Source organism: Durio zibethinus, chromosome 14, assembly GCF_047325235.1.
Source record: "Durio zibethinus cultivar Kanyao isolate XHJ-2024 chromosome 14, ASM4732523v1, whole genome shotgun sequence".
NCBI classification, from domain to species: Eukaryota; Viridiplantae; Streptophyta; class Magnoliopsida; order Malvales; family Malvaceae; genus Durio; species Durio zibethinus.
The window spans coordinates 2809192-2828412 of record NC_143175.1 but is presented as its reverse complement, the minus strand read 5'-3'; the positions used below and the strand labels follow the sequence as shown (position 1 = coordinate 2828412).

Genomic DNA, 19221 nt, shown 5'->3' with positions numbered 1-19221 from the left:
CAACTGGTGAAACATTCCATTTGAAATGTTTCCTCACCTTCAATACATTGCTTTGCAGCCAAGAGTATTCTTCCCAGCTTATTCCTTGAAGGAATTTTTTTTTTCAAAACTGGGATATCCATGAAGGGTACAACAACTGAGAAACTCTTCCAGTTGAGAATATCAGCAAATGGGAGATCATAGTGATTGGCAAGGATCACTGGAACACAACCATAATGTAATGCATCTGTTACTCTATCTGTGTTAACTTCAAAGCCTTTGACATGGAGACAGAAATGGAGATCTTGCTTTCTAAGTTGCTCCTCGCCGTCAAGTCATCCGAAATGGGCAAATATTTCAGTGTCATTTCTCCGGTGTTTTAAAAAAGCTAACTTGTCTGGCAAAGAAAGCTAGTTGGTTCCTGCAAGCAATTTCATTTGTAACGTCAAGTGATGGTTCATCTAAACTAGATTATCAGTTTACATTTTTCATGGAAATTGGAATCATTTGCTGGATTAAAGAAGATATTGGAGAATACTCAGGGTAAAGATTGTTTTCTGTACTGGTGAAGACTTTTGACGTTGTACAACATATGTATAAGAAAATAAGAAGAAAAGTAGAAATCGCTAAACTTAAAGGTAAGAAAAAGAAAGGGCCACCAAAAGATGTTGAGAAATGATGCTGAGAGATTTGGTAGCAGAAGGAAGAAGACTTCCCCATGGTAGCAATGAGGGGCATGAACAATGGAGATTGAAAATACAATCAATAATTATATATAGTTCACTGGTTCAGTAAATTAACTGATAGCTACATCCATTAAATACCGTCAGGATCAGAAAAAAAATGAAAAGTTAAATAGAAAATGTGTATTAAGAGTTATTGTCACATATTTGTTTCACATTCTGCAATGAAAACTTGTCTTAAACATGTTTAAGGTTAACAAATTCTTCGGCAGTTATCAGAAATAAAGCCAACCATTTATAAAGACCTTTGGATATTTTATTTATAAAGAATCTTGTTGGTGTAATCTAGAATGAATTTTGGCTTTCACCATGGTTTCATGTTTGAAAGGTGGATAAAAACTTATGATAATGGAGTCCTTTTTACAATGAAAAACCTACTGTTTAGTTACTAGAGTTGGCCCAGCAGGCAGGAGAGTGAAAAAAAATTACTGTTTCTCTAATTTTCTTATTGGGAATTCTATTTCAGAACAACGGATTATAGATCAATCCCAACTTGGATGCTGTTTTATGTGGAAAAAATGGAAAATACAGTCATTACTTAGGATTCAAGGAAGCACTAGTTCGAACAGAACTTCGTCTAAGCCACAACTCATACATCACCATGTAAAAGGCATCAAAATCGATTGGAGGAACATGCCACTGGAAATGTTTGCGCACCTTCAAGACATTGCGTTGTAACAATAAATATTCATCAGAAGTTATCTGCTGAAGTATTTGCTTGAGCAATGGGATATCTACAGTTACAACAGCAATTGAGAAGCTCTTCCAGTTTATTATATCAGCAAATGGGAGATCATAGTAGTTAGCAATGATTATTGGAACGCAACCATAATATAATGAATCTGCTATACGTGCTGTGTTGACTTCAAAACCTTTTACATGGAGACAAAACTTGCTGCCAAGTAGATTATCAGCATAAGGAGTTTTAAGCCGACCAAAATGAGCAAAGATCTCAGAGTCATTTGTCCAAAATTTTAGAAGTTTTTCACGCACGGGGGAGTTGATGGATCCCGCAAAAAATGCAAGTTTGTTCCTGTAATTTTATTTTACAAAATAGATAAAACATGGTTATGTACCTCTAACAACAATAACATAAACTTCAGCAACTAAGACATGTTTGATATAGTACCTAATTTTATGTAAGAGTCCACACATATTGATTACTTCGAAGGATAACAATACGAGAAATTAACAGCACTATCTGAACTTCGATCATTTCAGAAAAACTACGAAACTTAATCTATTTATCTTGACTCAGATCAAACTTGTGGCAAGCATTTCAGAAAATCATGATGTATTGTAAGTTTAAACACATCGAGGGAGTGAGTGTTTTCACCTTTTGAATGAAGCAACGTCAGGGGGATCTCCTGTTCTTGGCCATACTTGAGGTAACGATGCATCCTTGTGAGCAATGTACCCAGAAAGGAAATAGCTGGAAGAACACACAATCTGAATGGCATTAAGTTTTACTTCCTCTGCTTTTGCCATGACAGACCGTCCGATAGAGTGACAAGCAACATAAAAATGATCAGCTCCACCAGTACGATTCCAATAAGGGTACTTTCGACTAATGTTAAAGATGTAGTCTCTGATAAAATATTGGATACCTCCAGTACCAACTCTAGGATCATGCCTCAACCTTGCAATTGAGAAAGGCAGAAAGAAAAGATCTGCCTTTGTTGGATCTTTGGTTATGAAATGGCTTTTCATAAGAGCCTTCTTAAAGTAACTTTCACTAGCATAATTACCCCCAGGTTCAAAATCCACGGGCAACAGTGCATGAGCAAAGGGATCACGTTTCTTGTGAGGATAAACATATATTTTGAAACTCCTATTCATCTCTCCATAGTCCTCTAGAAAGATATCTCCATCATGATACACCGCAATGTCACCCACAAAGTTTCCTGAACCATAAAAACCAATAGTTTCCAGTTCCTGCTGTAGAATATTAAAGTTTATACTTTACAATATTGACTGCAGTTTCTCTGACATTGAAGCTCACACAAAACAAATCAAACAGAACACAGCAACTTGTCAGGTCAAGCTGGTTAACTCATTTGATTCTCAATCACTTTCAGGAAACAACATTCATAAACTAGTTAATCCACCTACTACACGCGCAGATTGCTAGGATATATGTTAATTTACTGCTTGTCATGAAAATCAAAACTACTGATATCAACCGCCTATGCTAGACATGCTTGACACAGAACTTTACAAGGGCCTATGGGGAAGGAACTGAAGAATTAAAATATCTATGCTACAAGAAGCTCAATAACTTGATCTCAAACTTTTGCATATCTGACAAACACAATCCAATAAAAAGCTGGCTGAAGATTTACATTCAACAAAATAACTAAAATCTCTCACTGAGAGAAGGAAAGAGGAAAAAATGGCACTTGAAGACATGTAATTTCCATTTTTTGTAATTAGGAGGTTCTTAATTCTTCTCTTTTCTATCGTATCCTTACATTTTAAAGATTTTTCATACATTCTTAATGCACCCATGACAACAAAAGTTCAAACCATGTGAACATCAGGGGCCAAACAAATTTAAACAAAATCCATAACTGCAATCAATAAACTGATAATATATCCACAGACACTCGGTAAAAACTTAAAACAAAACTCAAAACTCATATAACAATAAAGACTTTTAAGGTCAAAGCTCAAATTAATATACCCTTTGACCCAAAATGAGATCTTGAAGATACTTGACTTGCAGTCCCATCTTCACCACTACCAACAGCTTTAAATGGAGATTTTTCCGGCAAATCAAAGGTCCCATTTTTAAAACCATTATTAATAAGTGAAAATGAGGAGAGATTTGGAGTCAAAGGAGAATATGGAAAAGACCCAAGAGGCTGTTTTAAGTGAATCATGAGCCTATGTTGATCGGAAGTGGAGAGAGTTGAAGTCATGAAGATGTATAAGAGAATGAAAAGAGTAGTATTAAGACATAAAGTTGCAGAAACAAAGAAGAAGTATTTTGAAGAAGGTGAAGAAAGACGCCGATAGGGGACCAATGAAGAACGGGCCATTGCTCTGCCTGAGAGAGAGAGAGAGAGAGAGAGAGAGAGAGAGAGACGTTGAAAGTGGGCTTCTAAAACGAAAGAAAAAACAGTGAGAAGGAAATGAACTCACCTGGTTGTTTTTAGTCTAACTTAGTACTTGAGAAAATGGTAATCAAAGGGAAAAAACCAAAGAACAACATTTACTTGAGACAGACAACTTTTGACTTAGCAAGTTGCGAGATGGAAAAGTCATGATCTGTCCTTTTCTTAATGAAGTTACCATGTATATTTTCGTCACTACATTTTTATATTATTTTCAAGTAGATACTGGCAAAAAATTCTTCCAAATCTAACTCCATTTCGTTTCCAAAGGCTTTTACCATTTAATATGGGCATGGGCCATATGATTGTAGGCTAAATCCCAAGATTACCAGTGCTTATACCTTTCACAAAGATGAAAAGAAAACACCCTCCTTTTGGGTTGAGTTTGAACACCAGATGCTGCAAGGCCCAAATCCCAACAACGTTGATTGTTAATATGTTATCCCTTCATTGATGATTTCATTCTTTTGAAAGGTAGTCATAAATTAATCAACATTTATTCGTTCATTTGCATCATGAAATGATGATTAAATGTTGAAATGTTCATAATTGTATGATTTTTTGTGCCTGATTATCAATTTTAATGGACTAGCCCTCCAATCTCCATTAAAGGGGGGATCCCAAGGTGTGGTTGTTGACGTAGGGGGGGAGTTGGAAAAAGAGAAGGGTAGGTCCGGCTGAAAGCATGCAGGTCGATCCAAACTCCAAAGGTTTGGTTGATGACGTGCATCAATCTAACCCTCATGCATCTTGACCTAGAATTAACGCACTTTTCTCCAATTTTCCAGGGTTTTATTTTCTGTTGCAATTCAAATAATCTTTGGCTACTTACCAATTTCTATCATGGTTTTTCCCTTGCATATAGTTCACCCCTCAAAACATAATAATTCTTCATTTTTTTTGGAACTTGATATTGATCGAGAACTTCATGTTTCCAGGTTAGTTTGGCTGGCAATCACATATAACTTTTCTCATATTGTGTTCTTCAGCTTGTTACAGATATTTTCATCTCATTTCCTACTTGAAAATATAATGCCATGATAGTGAGAAGATCAGAGTCTTTCCCACAGTATGGAATTGTTTCTCTAAATTTCTTAGCTTTAAATTTTAACTGATGAAAATCTACCCTTTTGAGTGTGTTCATACCAGAGATTTTACCAAGCTATTTCATTCTGTATTTTAGGTGTATTAACCCATGTTTGATTGATATGCATCTTGTATATTTACTGTCAACTTTTAAATTTCTATAATATATGTATACATATTAATTTTCCATGTGATTTGCTCTGCTACTTACTATAAATAGTTGCTATCATCGTATAATGAAATCTAAACAAAGGTTAAGGGCTGACAACATAGACAGTGCAACAGACAGTGCAACAGTTTAGTTTTGGACTTATATATGTTTTTTTTTTTTTTTTTGTACAAATTGGAGGCTTAAGGCCAATGGAAATTTGGGTAAGAGAAATTTGCAAGTATTAGAGATTGAATTTTAGATTTACGGGAATTTATTTCTTAAAAGAAATGGATAAACCATTTAGATTAAATCTCAGTACATATATATATATATATGTATTTTTTGTCATAGTGTTTGTTATTTAATATTATCAATAGATATTTTGAATAATTTGAATTGAAAAGTTTGAAAAGAAAAAAAAAAAACTTTAGCATCCTAGTCATTAATTTATTAATCAGTTAATTAAAGCATGGTAATTAGTTTTTTTTTTTTGTTATTTTTTAAATCTCTTTAAGATATGTAAATACTTTCTCATTTTCAAATTGAATGTTAACATTAATGTTTTGGCATAGAAAAATTAATACAAACATTGACTTTAGTGTTGTTTGTATTCTAGTATTATTTTAACAAATTTAATAATAAACTAAAATTTTTTATGTCAAAATTAAAAAATATATTAAAAACTAATATGAAATATAAAAAATTAAAAGTGGTAATTACTAAAAAAGTGAAAATAGATTTCGATTAATAAAAAAAAGTTTAGATTACCAACAAGTGTATAATCTATAAAAAAAATATTTAACAGCTTTTAAGTTTCAAAATAAAATAGAGATTCCATTTAAAACGATTTTACTAGCTTTTAATAACATTTATAAAAACTTGATTACTTGATAAATTTATTTTAGATTAGAAAAAAAAAGGTAGAAAAAAGTATTAGAACATGTGACATATAAAATTCATCTTGAGTTGGAATTGGCCAGGAAAAAGTAAATTTAATTACTAACATTTTACCCAATGCGCAAAGGGTTACACTAGGAACTACAAAGTTCACCTACCAAACTTGATGGAGAGCACTTGAAGATAGATTAGGTGCTTTGGGATCCTATAAAAAATATGCACATAACTATGTGGCTAAGGTAAGTATATGAGATTGGACATGCATGCCACCTACCTTAGAACAGCAAACTCTCACATGCACTTCTATTATCTACCATTCTTAGCTTCAAAACCCAGCAACCAATAAAAATTAGTGGTTCGTAACAAAGTTGTTTTAATCATGTAAGATCATTGGTCCAATTAAAGTTTTCATATTTTTTGACTAAATTACAATTAAAATCAAATGGTTTTAATTTGAAAGTAATATATATTTGGCATAAATAAATAAATAAATAAATATATATATACATGTTGCTGAGAGAAATTTTGTTTTTGCGCACATTTTATGTTATTAATTTGTAATTTTAATTGAGAGTAAAGACAAGCAGGATTTTTTTTTTTTTTTTGAGAATTTAAACTTCTTTTCCTCCAATTAAATCAGATCTAAATTAGCATTGGACTAGCTGATTGAAATTCTTAATACATATTAATAACAACTTGTTGATTAATTATTTCCACTAGGTAATTAGATGCTTAGAATTTAAATCCGGTATATATACACTAACTCATTAAAACATTCTAAAAAACATGTCAACAACTATTGTATTCTTAGTTTTAATGATTAAATTTTAAATTCTGACAGTTTTGAATTAAAAAATCCTAAAAAAATGCCATAGCAAATTAAGTAATCATGTTTGGATTATAAGAACAAAATTTAAAATGACATAAAACTAAGGAAACTATATATCTTGCTTGTGTATAGAGACAGCAAAAACATTCAAAGGGAGCTATATATAAAAGCAAAGGAATGTAGTGTTGGTGTAAATTAGTACTGATTTTGATAGCGTATATATAAATATCATTTACATTGCAAAGAACATTAAAAGAAAATGCTCATCTTACCTAATCATTTTGCTTCATGCATGATACTGGTGATCATAAAGTACAATTATATAATATTATTAAGCATGATCAGTTCAGTTTATTGTCTGCTTTTGATTAGTTAATTACTAGTTTAAGGAATAAAATTAAGAAACATGTTAGATGAAACTGCTAAAATATGTACCAAAATTTTTTAAACGAGCAAACCGATGTTAAAAGACATGCCGACAGAACAAAAACAATGGAACAGTGCATGTATGGTGATCTCCTTAACATAGATAGAACAAAACTTTACTGTCTGTCTGCTTATCTGGAAGTATAGGTTAGAACTCATATATAGTTGATAGAAAGGAGGAAATACCAACTAGATTGAATTCATAGAAAGTAATTAAACCTCTCAATATAATTAAAATTTGATTAGTACTTATTTAATCAGAAAAAGTATATCAAAATTTTTAGTAAAAATAACTATGTAAAAAATATATCAAAATTTATTAAAAATTTTTTATATTTTGCATAATTGATTTATATAACAAAATATTTCAATCTATCAATTTAAACTTTAAATTTTAATTTTTATTCAATCATTTTTAATATAAAACTTCACAAATTTCGTCTACATAACTTCATCAAATCTTTTTCAATACAATTTTAAGACAATAAAAAACAATTCTAATTACGGTCTTAGGCACAACATAACCATACAAGTAAAAGTAAATGTTTTCGTACAACAAAGAGTTCTATGCATAACATTAAAACAACCAAAGAAACGAAAGGAATAAACAGAAAAGCACAACCATAATTAAAACTATAACCAAACCTATCATATCTATTTTTTTTTTACCTTTTAAAATAGTAGGTAAAATCAAAATGCATCTAATTTAAATATGCATCTAATTTCAATATGATAGGTAAATTTGCAGCTTTGCTAACGTTGATCATGACGGTGATGATTATTGGAAGAGTTTTGCTCGTTCCCAAAGGCAACCATTGAAGATATGATTTCAGCTTCCCAAATGTTGCCATGATTGAAGTTCTGATCAGCAGATGCCGCAGCTGCTGCTAGCACAATATTAGGTTGCTGCTGCTGTTGGTGCTGATTGACAAGAAAGTTGTCATTAATCAAAGAATCCAGAAATGAAGAGAACATATCTTCATTGCAATTTTCAATATAACCTCCTTCATTTCCACCGCTGCTTGGTTGCCCCATGATGAGAGTCGCACCCTCAGAATTACGCCAATTCGCCAGACAATTACCACCAACCTGTTGGTTTTGATACTGCTGATGATATTCCAGGTTAGTCGGTGTAAATTCTTGGGTAGCATTTTTAGTAGCTGTCACGGTAATAGTTTTTTCTCCTAATTCAGAAGAACTAGAGTTTGGGGGATTAGGGTTTGATTTTGGGACAGGATCATGGTTAACCTGTGATGAACCATGGCTAATAAGGTTCAATGGTTTGTGGGTTCTTGGATCTATTCCTTGGCTGATTAGCTTCTTACTCAGATGGGTATTCCAGTAGTTCTTTATTTCATTATCAGTACGTCCTGGGATCCTCCCAGCTATCAAAGACCACCTGAAAACTCGAGGTTTTAAGAAGCCAAAAAAGGATTAAAAAAATAAATGAAAAAAAAAAAAAACCCATAAACGAAACATTCAAATTAACTTGAAAGAAACCCTAAGATTAGCTTTATGTTTAATACATGTAGAAAGAGAGCTGCACCATAGAAAAAGCAGAGAAAAACCCAAAAAAAAAAAAATTACTAAAAGAAATATGAAAAAGCTGATGTTGGATTTTGGAGATGTTAATTATTAATTATATTGTAAACAGGAAGGTACCTGTTTCCGAGCAAGCGATGAAGCCGAAGAATGAGATCTTCTTCATCAGGAGCAATACGACCTCGTTTAACAGAAGGTCGGAGATAATTCATCCACCGGAGACGACAACTCTTGCCACATCTAAGCAAGCCAGCTTGTTTAGGCAATGTTCGCCACCTTCCTTCGCCTTCTCTTTTGATGTAGTTGGCCAAGACTTCATCTTCTTCCGGCGTCCATGGCCCTCTCTTTATCCCAACTTTGCTGCAACATGGTGTTTTGCTTGTTGTTGATGAACTTGGGTTCCTCATGATTTCTTGAAATATGATCCTTTTCTTAATTTTTCTTTGGGTTTTTTTGTGAACTTTGTTGCTTTTTGGATTGGTTTTTTTTTTTTTTGGCAGGAAAGGAAAAGAGAGGAAAGGGTTAGGGAAAGAAGGAAAGATATAAGAGAAAAAGTGCAAAAAGAGGAAAGAGAAGGATGGCTAAGAGTAGAAGACTTGTATATATAAGAATTTTTTTAAAGAGAATTGCTCTCTATTTTTAACTATTATATTTTTAAATAGAGTAAATCAAGTTAACCTTTGTTAATGAATTTTGAAAATATTGAAATCAAGTAATTTAACTACGTGCATTTCTTGATGAAATAGATATTCTTACTATTTTTAGTACTTTGATTTTCTCTTGTGATGATGGTATATGCGCCATTTTTTATACTTAAAATTATTAAAATTTGATTTTTAATTACTAAAATTAAAATTTTAGCTCTTTTTTTCATGTAAACTTTAGTAATTGTTTTAGGTGATTGTATATTATTAAAGACAATGATGTTGTAAAAAGCATCTTTGGTTATAAGTTATAAAAATCATATTTACACATTTTTCTAAAAAAATTTCAAATTATACCTAAAGATTTATTTTCTAAAAGTTATTATAAAAAGAATTAATTAATTGAAAATTAAATAATTTAATTATTTTAAAATTTTAGCAATTCATTCTGATAATTAAGTAGAAATTCTCTCCTGCCAAAAAATTTCACATTTTTCCTATTTAAGTAATTGATCATCTCACTTCAAAGGTATTTATTTATTTGTTTATTTATTTATATTAGTTGTTTTTATTTATTATGATGTGACTTTCCTTTACAAGTATTATTCTTTGGATTGCATGGGCGGCTGTCATGATGACGTGTCGAAATTCTAATGGTTTTGCTTCCAAAAAAGTTAGGGACAAGGTGCTGCTGATTTGTTTCCTTTTTTTTTTTTTTCATGTTGACCTTCTGAATGTGGGAAATTGGTCATGCGGCTGGCAGCCAGTTTGCTTGACTTACTCTAGCTTTAGGAATGAAAAAAAAAAATGTTTTGTGAAATTTTATAATTTATACACTTTGTTGTACCAAATAAAAAATATACAACTTAATGGATAATGTAAACTTCATCTCATCCAAAAAAGTGAAACCCACATCTCTATCAAAAGGTCCCTTCACCTTGAATTTGAGAAATTATATATTTCTTTTATTTGATAAAAAAATTTTTGAATCCAAACAAATTATTTTTAGAAAAAAATAGATTAAAAAATTTATTTTATTTCAGAATCATAACGTATCAATTTGTGTTAAATTTATATATTGTTTATTAAAAGAGAATGTTAATAATAAAATTTAAATTTAAATTTTATTATAATGGAATATTTGATTTATGCTAATAATCAATATGATAAATTTACTAATTTTTTAGTCAAACAAAATTTTTAAATATTTGTTAAATTCAAAGGTTTCATTTTTTTATCAAGTTTAACAAAAGAAACATTAACAATATTAAGTAATGTAAATTATAATTCAATCATCATTCATTGTTTAAGTTATTGAAACTCTTATTTAATACAATTCAAATATTGATAAAAGTAAATAGTAAAAACTAAAACCATATATGGATTAATAAAATTAAATGATAAAAATATAGCAATAATTAAAATATCATACTTTTATATGCTAATAAAACCAAATTTTTAATTTTTAATTCTTCAGAAATAATTTTACATTTATATCTTAAAACAATTTGTTCATTTTTTCTTTTGAAACCTAAAAAAAAAATCTTACTAAAATTTTCCCCAACTAAATATGAATTGGGCTGTAAAATTTGATTTTTTTTTGTGAACCTGTTAGCTTACCTGGGTCTTTCTTTTTTTTTTTTTTTAATGGACTTTGGGCTTTGGATGGAAATGAATGAGTATCCTTTTTTCTAATGGACTTTATGAACATTTGTTTTGTACATGGATGTTCACTCTGTGGTTTTTTTTTTGCACTGAAAAACTGTATTACAATAATTTCCAAAGACAAAGGCAATTAAGTTTGATGTAGCCTACAAATAACCAACACTAGTTCATTTTTACTAATTTATAATATATATATATATACTTAGAAAGAAAACAATTTTTAATCATTTTTTGAAAAAGTTAAAAATAAAAATAATTATCAACATACAAATTACACACACAATAATAAATTCAAGAATAAAAACATTAAAAATTTTAACCAAAAAAAAAGGAAAAAGAAATTAAAACACAAAAGTATATAAGCACATAATATGATAAAAAAGGTTTTAAAATAACTATTAAACCATTAATAAACATTAAATAATTCAAACTATTAGGACCAACTTTATATTAAACTCTTGTTATAATATGAATTGAATTAGAACTTAAATATATAAAGCTAACACCTAATCGAATTGTTAATTAATAAGAATATTATTTTTTATAAATTCAAAATTAAAAATAATTTTAGATGACAAATAATATTTTGGAAAAAAAATAAATAAAAATATCTACTTTCATTAGTTTAAAACTTTGTTCACATCCGTATTTGTATATATTATAGATATAGATATACTAATTTACTAATTTTTTAAATATACATTAAAAGAATATGTACCAATCCTAATATAACATGACACATCAAATAATTTATTTAATTTATTTAATTGATTTTTGAGATTATGTTCCTTCAAGAAAATTTGGGGCTGCATAGGTCAACCTAAAATTTTTGTTACCATAAATACGAATTTATCCCTACCCGACAGAAAGTCATATACAAAAGCAGTTTTGCAGGGTTTTCTTTGGCTGAAGGGCAAAAGCAGTTGTTATATGTTTAGATAAAAAGACGACGAAGACGAAGACGAAGACGATGAAGGCTCCCGAGTCTGCAGAGCAGATAGCCAACAATGAAGATCTTTTAACCGAAATCCTCCTTTATTTGCCTGCAAAATCTCTCATCAAATTCAAGGTCGTCTCAAAACAATGGATGTCTGTTATTTCCAGTACCAGGTTCTGCCTCTCCCACGCTTGCTCCCCTCCCAACAAAGGCTCTCTCAAACCTTCCGCTTTATTTCTCGACGTCTACCATCTTCCAGCTTCAGAGTTCAGCTTCCTTCCTCTGACTCATGACTGCCTACGACTCCCACGCTTAGATTTATAGATGAGATGATCGTCATGATATTGGAATCTTGTTCTGGCTTGCTTCTTTGTGTTTCCTATGATTCTTTCCCAGATCAGTCAACAATGAGATATGTTGTCTGGTACCCAACTACCGGGGAAGTTAAGATGTTCCCTTTTCCTAGCTCACCGAGATATTTTATCTGTAACCCAACTACCAGGAAGTTTAAGATGCTCCCTTTTCCTAGCTCTCAGGTTGAGGATTACGAGCACGAGGCTCTTAATCTGGCTTTTGATCCTCTTAAATCACCTCATTACAAGATTATTTCTGTCTGACGGTAGAAAATAAAGGAATGGCGGGTTCCCGACAAACCTGAGTATTCTTTTGACATATATTCATCAGAGACTAATTCTTGGAGTTTGCCAAAAATCAAATTCCCTGGGAATTGGGGTATAAAATTTAATCATGGTGTTTTCTTTAAGGGTGCGGCTCATTGGTATAGTAATTGTAGGGAATCACTTGATGTGGAAAATGAAAGTTTGAAAACAATGCCGATGCCGAGAGTAGATAAAGTGGAGTGTGAATATTTTGGGGAGTCGGGGGTATTTGAATCTTGCAATTGCACATTAGTGCTGCTAAACGTTTGAAGTTTCAGTGTGTTTGAGATGTTGGAGGATTAGTCAGATTGGTACTTGAAGTACAGCTTAAATCTTGAAGCGGAATATGATACTCTCCGCAGGCCACCTTTTTGGTCAAGTTATATGTATTTCGGAGAATATGTACTGTTTTGTGCTATGCTATCCGAGGAAGGAGACTCAATATTAGCAGTTTTTTCGGATGGTAAAGCAATGTCTTATAATCTCAAGGCCGGCACATTAAAAGGGCTGCATTGTCCTACGGTAGGCAAATATGGGGCCGATTATTTCTGTTTTCGGGCCTGTCGATACATTGAGACCCTTTTTTGTATTTGAGATTTGCAACTTTTTGCTGACACCAATTATTTTTAGTTTTTAATTTTTAATTCTTTAAAAATAATTTTACTTTATATCTTAAACAATTAGAATTTTTCTTTCTTTAGAAACTGAAAAAAAAAATTATAAGAAGGACTCTTAATAAAAATTTTCCCCAACTAAATATGTATTGGGCTGAAAACTTGGGAGTTTTCTTTCTTTGTGAACCTGTTGGCTACCTTGGTCTTTCTTTCTATAATGGAATTTGGGCTTTGGCTTGAAATGAATGAGTTTTCTTTTTCTTAATGGACTTTGTGAACATTTGTTTTGTAGGTGGGAGTTGAATTTGCATGATTTTTTTGCATTGAAAAAAGTATTACAGGCAACTACGCTTGATGTAGCCTATAAATTTAAGAATTAAAATTATGATCAGTAATACCAGTAAACATTTAACGCATAGCTAATATGATGAATATATAATTTGGTGCTTCTCCAAATAGAGATTCATCGGATCAGAATCAGCAGAAAAAGCAAGTGACCTGCCCCGCAATGGCTCATCTGTTCTCCAACACCCTTTACTTCAACCATTTCTTTCCTTATTACCTTTTTAATGTTTGGGTGGATATAGTTTTAAGTAAATTTGATCATTAATGTATTCATGTTGTGTCTGTTTCATGTTAAATAATTATAAAATATAAAAATTATCGTATTATAATTTATGTTGATACATAAAATACAAAATATTTTTTTTATTTTCCAAACTTATACGTTTGTTGTCAAAATTTTAAATTATGCCACTATTATATTTTTTATATCATATTTTTGTTATATTATCATGTCATATTTAAAATTATTAGATTTAATTTTAAGACTTTTTTTGTATTATCTATTAATATTCTTATGTTAAACCTATAGCAAAGGGTTGTGTCTTCACATATGATGCTGTTGGCTCCTGTGAGATGGTTGGATACTGCTAGGCAACCAAGGTTTTAGTTCAACAGTCATCAGGCCTTTCCTTGATAATCAACTGGTAACGAAGGTTTAACTATTTTATGCTTGCTTGTGATTTTGATTGGATTAAATTTTTTAAAAAAAATTTTAATTGCTAGATGGATTAGCCGAGTAATGTTGCGGGTTAATTTTTTTTTTTTTTTGTTTTATTATCTTATTAATTTGATTTTTAAATTTTGTCATAAAATTTATTTAATTAAAAACAAAAAAGATAAAAATTAAACAGCCATATATAAGTGATATGTGAATAGCTTTAACGGTTTTTTTATTACAAAATTTATCTAATTAAAAAAATAAAAATAAAATCCCAAAAATCTGAAAAAAAATAAAAACCTCTTATTATATTGGATATGTTGGCGTGGCGAAGATAAACAAAAAGCTATATAAACGTACTACTTTCAAATTGATTGATAAATAATTTGATTTATTCTGATAAATCAAAAGAGTATAAATAAAAAGAGAAAGAATATATCAATAAGAAAAGAAAACTCCCCTTTTTATATTTATTGATCTAAGAAATTTCTTTGACAACAATTCGTCGATTTCAATTCGAGGTGCACTTTGCCTTTTTTTTTTTTTTTTAAGGCAGTTTTGACGCTTATTTAGTTGACAGTACATTAGTTATAATCGAAAACCCAAAAAATAAAAAAAAATAAATAAATAAATCTAATTGAAAAAATAAAAATAAAAAACCCAATAAATAACAAAATTAAAAACAAAAACAAAAAAGAGAAAAAAAAATAGCTCATAGAAAGTGGCACGTAAACACCTTTTTTTTTTTTTTTAATAGTTGAGATTGCAAAGATTCAAACCTTGATTTTTGGAATTAAGAGTCAAGCACTCGGCCTATGGCTGTTGATCACACAAACATTTTTATTGAGTACAAAATATTAGTTTTCAAAATTAAGACATTAAATAATAATTTTATTAATTTATATATAAATATAAAATTAAATTAATAATAAAATATTATATATATATATATCTTGAAATACATCGAGTTAAAACACTCTAAATATATTTTCAACCCAACTTCGTTTCTTTTAAAAAACTCACATATTTTATATTGATCTTGATTTAAAAAAATCATTTATTATTAGATTGGAATGGATTGAAATCTATCGAATACAAATTATTTTGTTATATCTATTAATCAATATTTTATTGTAAAATTTACCTAATTAAAAATATAAAAAAAGGTAAAAGAGAAAAAGGCCAAATGGGAGTGCCCTATGGACATTTCCATTAACTTCATTTTTTCATAAAATTAATTTAATTAAAAAAAATAGCTCATCAAGGTATCACTTGGATATTCTAATTGAACTTAAAATGTTAATATCTCAAATTAAGGTATCAAATAACAACTTTATTAATAAAAAATTTAAAAAAATGAAAAAATAAAAAATAAACAAAAAATGAAAAAAAAAATCATTGCGGTACCTCATGGATATATCAATTGAGTTTAAAATATTAATATCTTAAATTAAAATATCAATAATAATTATATTAATATAATACATATATAAAAATATAAAATTCAATAAATACTAAAATATATACTTTTAAATATATTACGGTATGGTTTAAGACAAAGCATCTTAAATTTACTTTTGACTCAATACTGTTTCTCTTTTAAAAAATCGACTAGACTTGATTCGATACCAATTTTAATAAAAACACTTATATCCAATTAGAATTAATTAAAATCTATCAAATATTGATTGTTTTGTCATCTTTATTAACTGTCTCATTTTGTTTTAAAATTTATCTAATCAAAATATTTTTTATTTTAAACAAAATTTTAAAAGTACGAAAAAAACTAAAAAAAGCAAAATTCAAGTGTCACATGGACACTTTTATTTGGCATGCATTTTTACATAACTATCTGGTAAAAAAAAAAAAACAAAAACAAACAAAAAATTTAACCAATTTAATCAAATAAGTCTCACTTTAAATCTAAAAAAATATTATTTATTAAACATAAAGGGAAAAAAAAAAGAAAAAGAATACAAAAAGAGGAAAAATTTTTAAAAAAAAAGGAATTGAGGTAGATCAAATAATAACTTTATTAATATAATAAATATTATAACTTTACTAAAGTATCAAATAATAACTTTATTAATTAAATACATATTTATAAATATAAAAACAAATATATAATAAAAGATATACTTTTATATATACAATGTGGTGGATCAAGGTAAAGCACCATAAACCCGATTTCAACTCGACCTCATTTTTTTAATAAAATCTGACTTGTCCCAACTTGATTTTAATTTTTTTAAAAAATTAATATCAAATTGAAATGAATCGAAATCTATTAGATATTGATTGCTAAAAAATCAATATCAAATTGAAACGTATCGAAACCTATTAGATATTGATTGCTTTGTCATCCCTTAAAAGTAATTCATTTTGAAGCAAAATTTATCATATTAAAAAACGTAAAAACAAAAAAAAATACAAAAAAGAGAAAAAAAAAAACCAAATGCATGTGCTATGTGGATCTTTCTATTGACATTATTTTCTAAAAACATTCATCTAATTAAAAAATAAAAAACAAAAAAGAAAAAAATAAAAGAAATATAAAACAATAGAAAATAAGAACAAAAAATGAGTTAATTGAGGTGTCATATGGATATCCCATTCTTCATTCACAAAATTTATCTAATTAAAATTATATAAAAAAAAAACTTAAAAAAAGGTAAAATAAAACAATAAGATAAGCTAAAAAGAGTGACATGTAGACATTTCATCCCTCAAAATTTTATAACTTTTAATGTATGAATGGAGATGTCATGTGTACACTCCATTCTATAACTTTTTATTGATGGATAATGTTTATAAAAATTATTTTTAATATAAATTATATCTTAATTATATATAAATATAATAATTTTATTAACTTAATAAATTAAGTATCAAATAATAAGTTCATTAATATTATAGATATATATAAATATATGATTACAGAAATAATAAAATATATACTTTTATATATACTTCGAAGTCAATAAGGGTAAAGCACCATTAACTCACCATTGACCTGACTCCGTTTCTCTTTTAAAAACCTAATTTGCCCCTATCCAACCCCAATTTATAAAAAAATTCATTCCCTGTGGAATTAGGATTGATTAAAATTTGTCAAATTTAGATTATTTTGCATTCTCATGAATAGGCTCTTTTTATTGCAAAATTTATCTAAAAAAGGTTAATGAAAAACTAAGTTAGGATGCCATGTGGATACCTTTGTTGGATTTTTTTTTACAAAATTTATCTAATTAAAAAAATAAAAACTAAAACTAAAAATAAAAAGAAAAAAAAAACTAAACTGAAATGTCACGTGAATACTTTTATTTTTTTTCACAAATTTTATTTAATTAAATTTTTTTTAAAAAGAAAGAAAAATGAAAGAACCATAGGACACGTCGACACCTTAAATGGTAGTTAACCAAAAGTCAACATAAGCAAAATTAATCATATGGATAGATAAATTTATTAATATAATAAATATATATTAAAATAAAATTGATTGAATAATAAAAAAAATGTATTTATATATATATATTTCTCGAGACGGAACACTCTAAATCCACCTTCAACCATGATTTTGATAAAGAAAGAATCTCAACAACCTCAACCAAATTTCGATTCAAAAAGGATTATTTTGTATCAATGTGGGTTGAAACCTATCAAAAATTAATAATTTTGTCATTTTTACCTTCATTGACCATTTTCCTTACAAAATTTACCTAACTTAAAAAAAACCAAAAAAAAAAAGGAAAGGAAAATAAAACAAAATGGGTGTTAGTGGAAATCTCCATTGACATTATTTTTTTTACCAAATTTAGTGTATAAATTTTTGGAAAAACAAAAGTAAAAAAAAAAATCTAGAATTTACATTGACACCACTATCAACATCCTTTTCTTTTAAATTATCTAATTAAAAAAATAAAAATATTAAAAAATTTTCAATAATATCAAATGAATCCACATGAAATTGTTTTTAAAAAATAATCTATTAAATATTTAAAGAAAAAATTTTAAATATAAATTAAAATAAAAAAAATGAGAAAAAAAAAGCACAAAGGAATTGCCATGTAAAAGGTCATGTGAAAAGTCAAAGTTAACAAAATTAATATATTGGATGGCCGACATGAAAAGGATTTTAAAATTTTTAAAAAATTTTATTAAATATGAAAAAGAAAAAAAGAAATTAAAGAAGTGAAAAGATATAATCAAATGGCATGATATTTAACCTACTCTTGATACCAAGTAGGTCGCATAAAACAATTCAAATCTATAAAATATTTATTAGATATGTAAAAAATTAGAAAATGAAGAAAGTAAAAAAAAAATGTGACATACTTTTGGTATCAAATAGGTTTCACTAATTTATTAAAAATCCAAAAAAAAAATAAATTTAGTGAAAAAACAAAAAGTAAAAGAAAGGTAAAAATAGCAAAAAAGAAATTTAGTATAATTGGATGTTACATACAAAAATGTAAAATTATTAAAAATATATTTATTTTTTGTTTTTTTTTAATTAGTTAAATATAAAAAGGAAAAACAATTTCACATAAAATGAAAAATCTAAAATATATTTATTGCATATATAAAAAATTAGAAATTAAGAAAAGTAAAAGAGAAAAAAATGAACACATAGCATTCAGATCAAGTGAATTTAATAGAAAAACTTAAAATTGAAAAAATTATTAATTTAAAATATATAAAAAAAACAAGAAAAAATATAAGATAAGATAAGATAATGACATTTGACACTTCTAATAAGAAGTTCTACACTCCGTAAAAGAATAAAATTTATATTATGAATAAAAAAACAAAATAAGATAAAATAAGATAGTGCCACATGAAACTCACAATGAGAATTCCTATGCTTGCTACAAGAATAATATTTATATTATGAATAAAAAAAGCAAAAAAAAAAGATAAAATAAGATAG

General features: G+C 28.2%; 2 protein-coding genes and 1 pseudogene across 3 annotated transcripts; 1 reads left to right on the top strand and 2 right to left on the bottom strand.

Moving 5' to 3' along the window:
• Positions 1-958: 958 nt before the first annotated feature.
• Positions 959-4039, bottom strand: LOC111294664 (putative glycosyltransferase At5g03795). 2 transcript variants are annotated; one of them, XM_089743160.1, is made up of 4 exons: positions 3406-4039; positions 2330-2626; positions 2059-2197; positions 959-1755 (listed from the first exon to the last, which is right to left on the bottom strand). In XM_089743160.1, exons 1-4 carry the CDS (start codon positions 3761-3763, stop codon positions 1257-1259), a joined length of 1293 nt encoding a protein of 430 aa, XP_089599286.1. In that variant the 5' UTR covers positions 3764-4039; the 3' UTR covers positions 959-1256. The 2 variants fall into 2 exon arrangements, with proteins under 2 accessions (XP_089599286.1, XP_089599285.1); XM_089743159.1 differs by having other exon boundaries at positions 2059-2626; positions 3406-4035.
• A 3662-nt stretch (positions 4040-7701) lies between these two features.
• On the bottom strand, positions 7702-9452 carry LOC111293970 (uncharacterized). The gene is made up of 2 exons (XM_022887057.2): positions 8890-9452; positions 7702-8626 (listed from the first exon to the last, which is right to left on the bottom strand). The coding sequence occupies exons 1-2, from the start codon at positions 9174-9176 to the stop codon at positions 7981-7983; spliced, it is 933 nt and encodes a 310-aa protein (XP_022742792.2). The 5' UTR covers positions 9177-9452; the 3' UTR covers positions 7702-7980.
• A 2527-nt stretch (positions 9453-11979) lies between these two features.
• Positions 11980-13601, top strand: LOC149514956 (F-box protein At5g07610-like; annotated as a pseudogene).
• The last annotated feature ends 5620 nt before the right edge of the window (positions 13602-19221 follow it).

Excerpts from the sequence above, each read along its gene's own strand:
- LOC111294664 (XM_089743159.1), bottom strand. The coding sequence starts at position 3,763 with ATGGCCCGTTCTTCATTGGTCCCCTATCGGCGTCTTTCTTCACCTTCT. Across the intron at positions 2,627-3,405 it reads ATCTCATTTTGGGTCAAAGG|GAAACTTTGTGGGTGACATT; the intron begins GTATATTAATTT and ends TTTATGGTTCAG. Across the intron at positions 1,756-2,058 it reads GACGTTGCTTCATTCAAAAG|GAACAAACTTGCATTTTTTG; the intron begins GTGAAAACACTC and ends ATAAAATTACAG.
- LOC111293970 (XM_022887057.2), bottom strand. The coding sequence starts at position 9,176 with ATGAGGAACCCAAGTTCATCAACAACAAGCAAAACACCATGTTGCAGC. Across the intron at positions 8,627-8,889 it reads CATCGCTTGCTCGGAAACAG|GTGGTCTTTGATAGCTGGGA; the intron begins GTACCTTCCTGT and ends TCGAGTTTTCAG.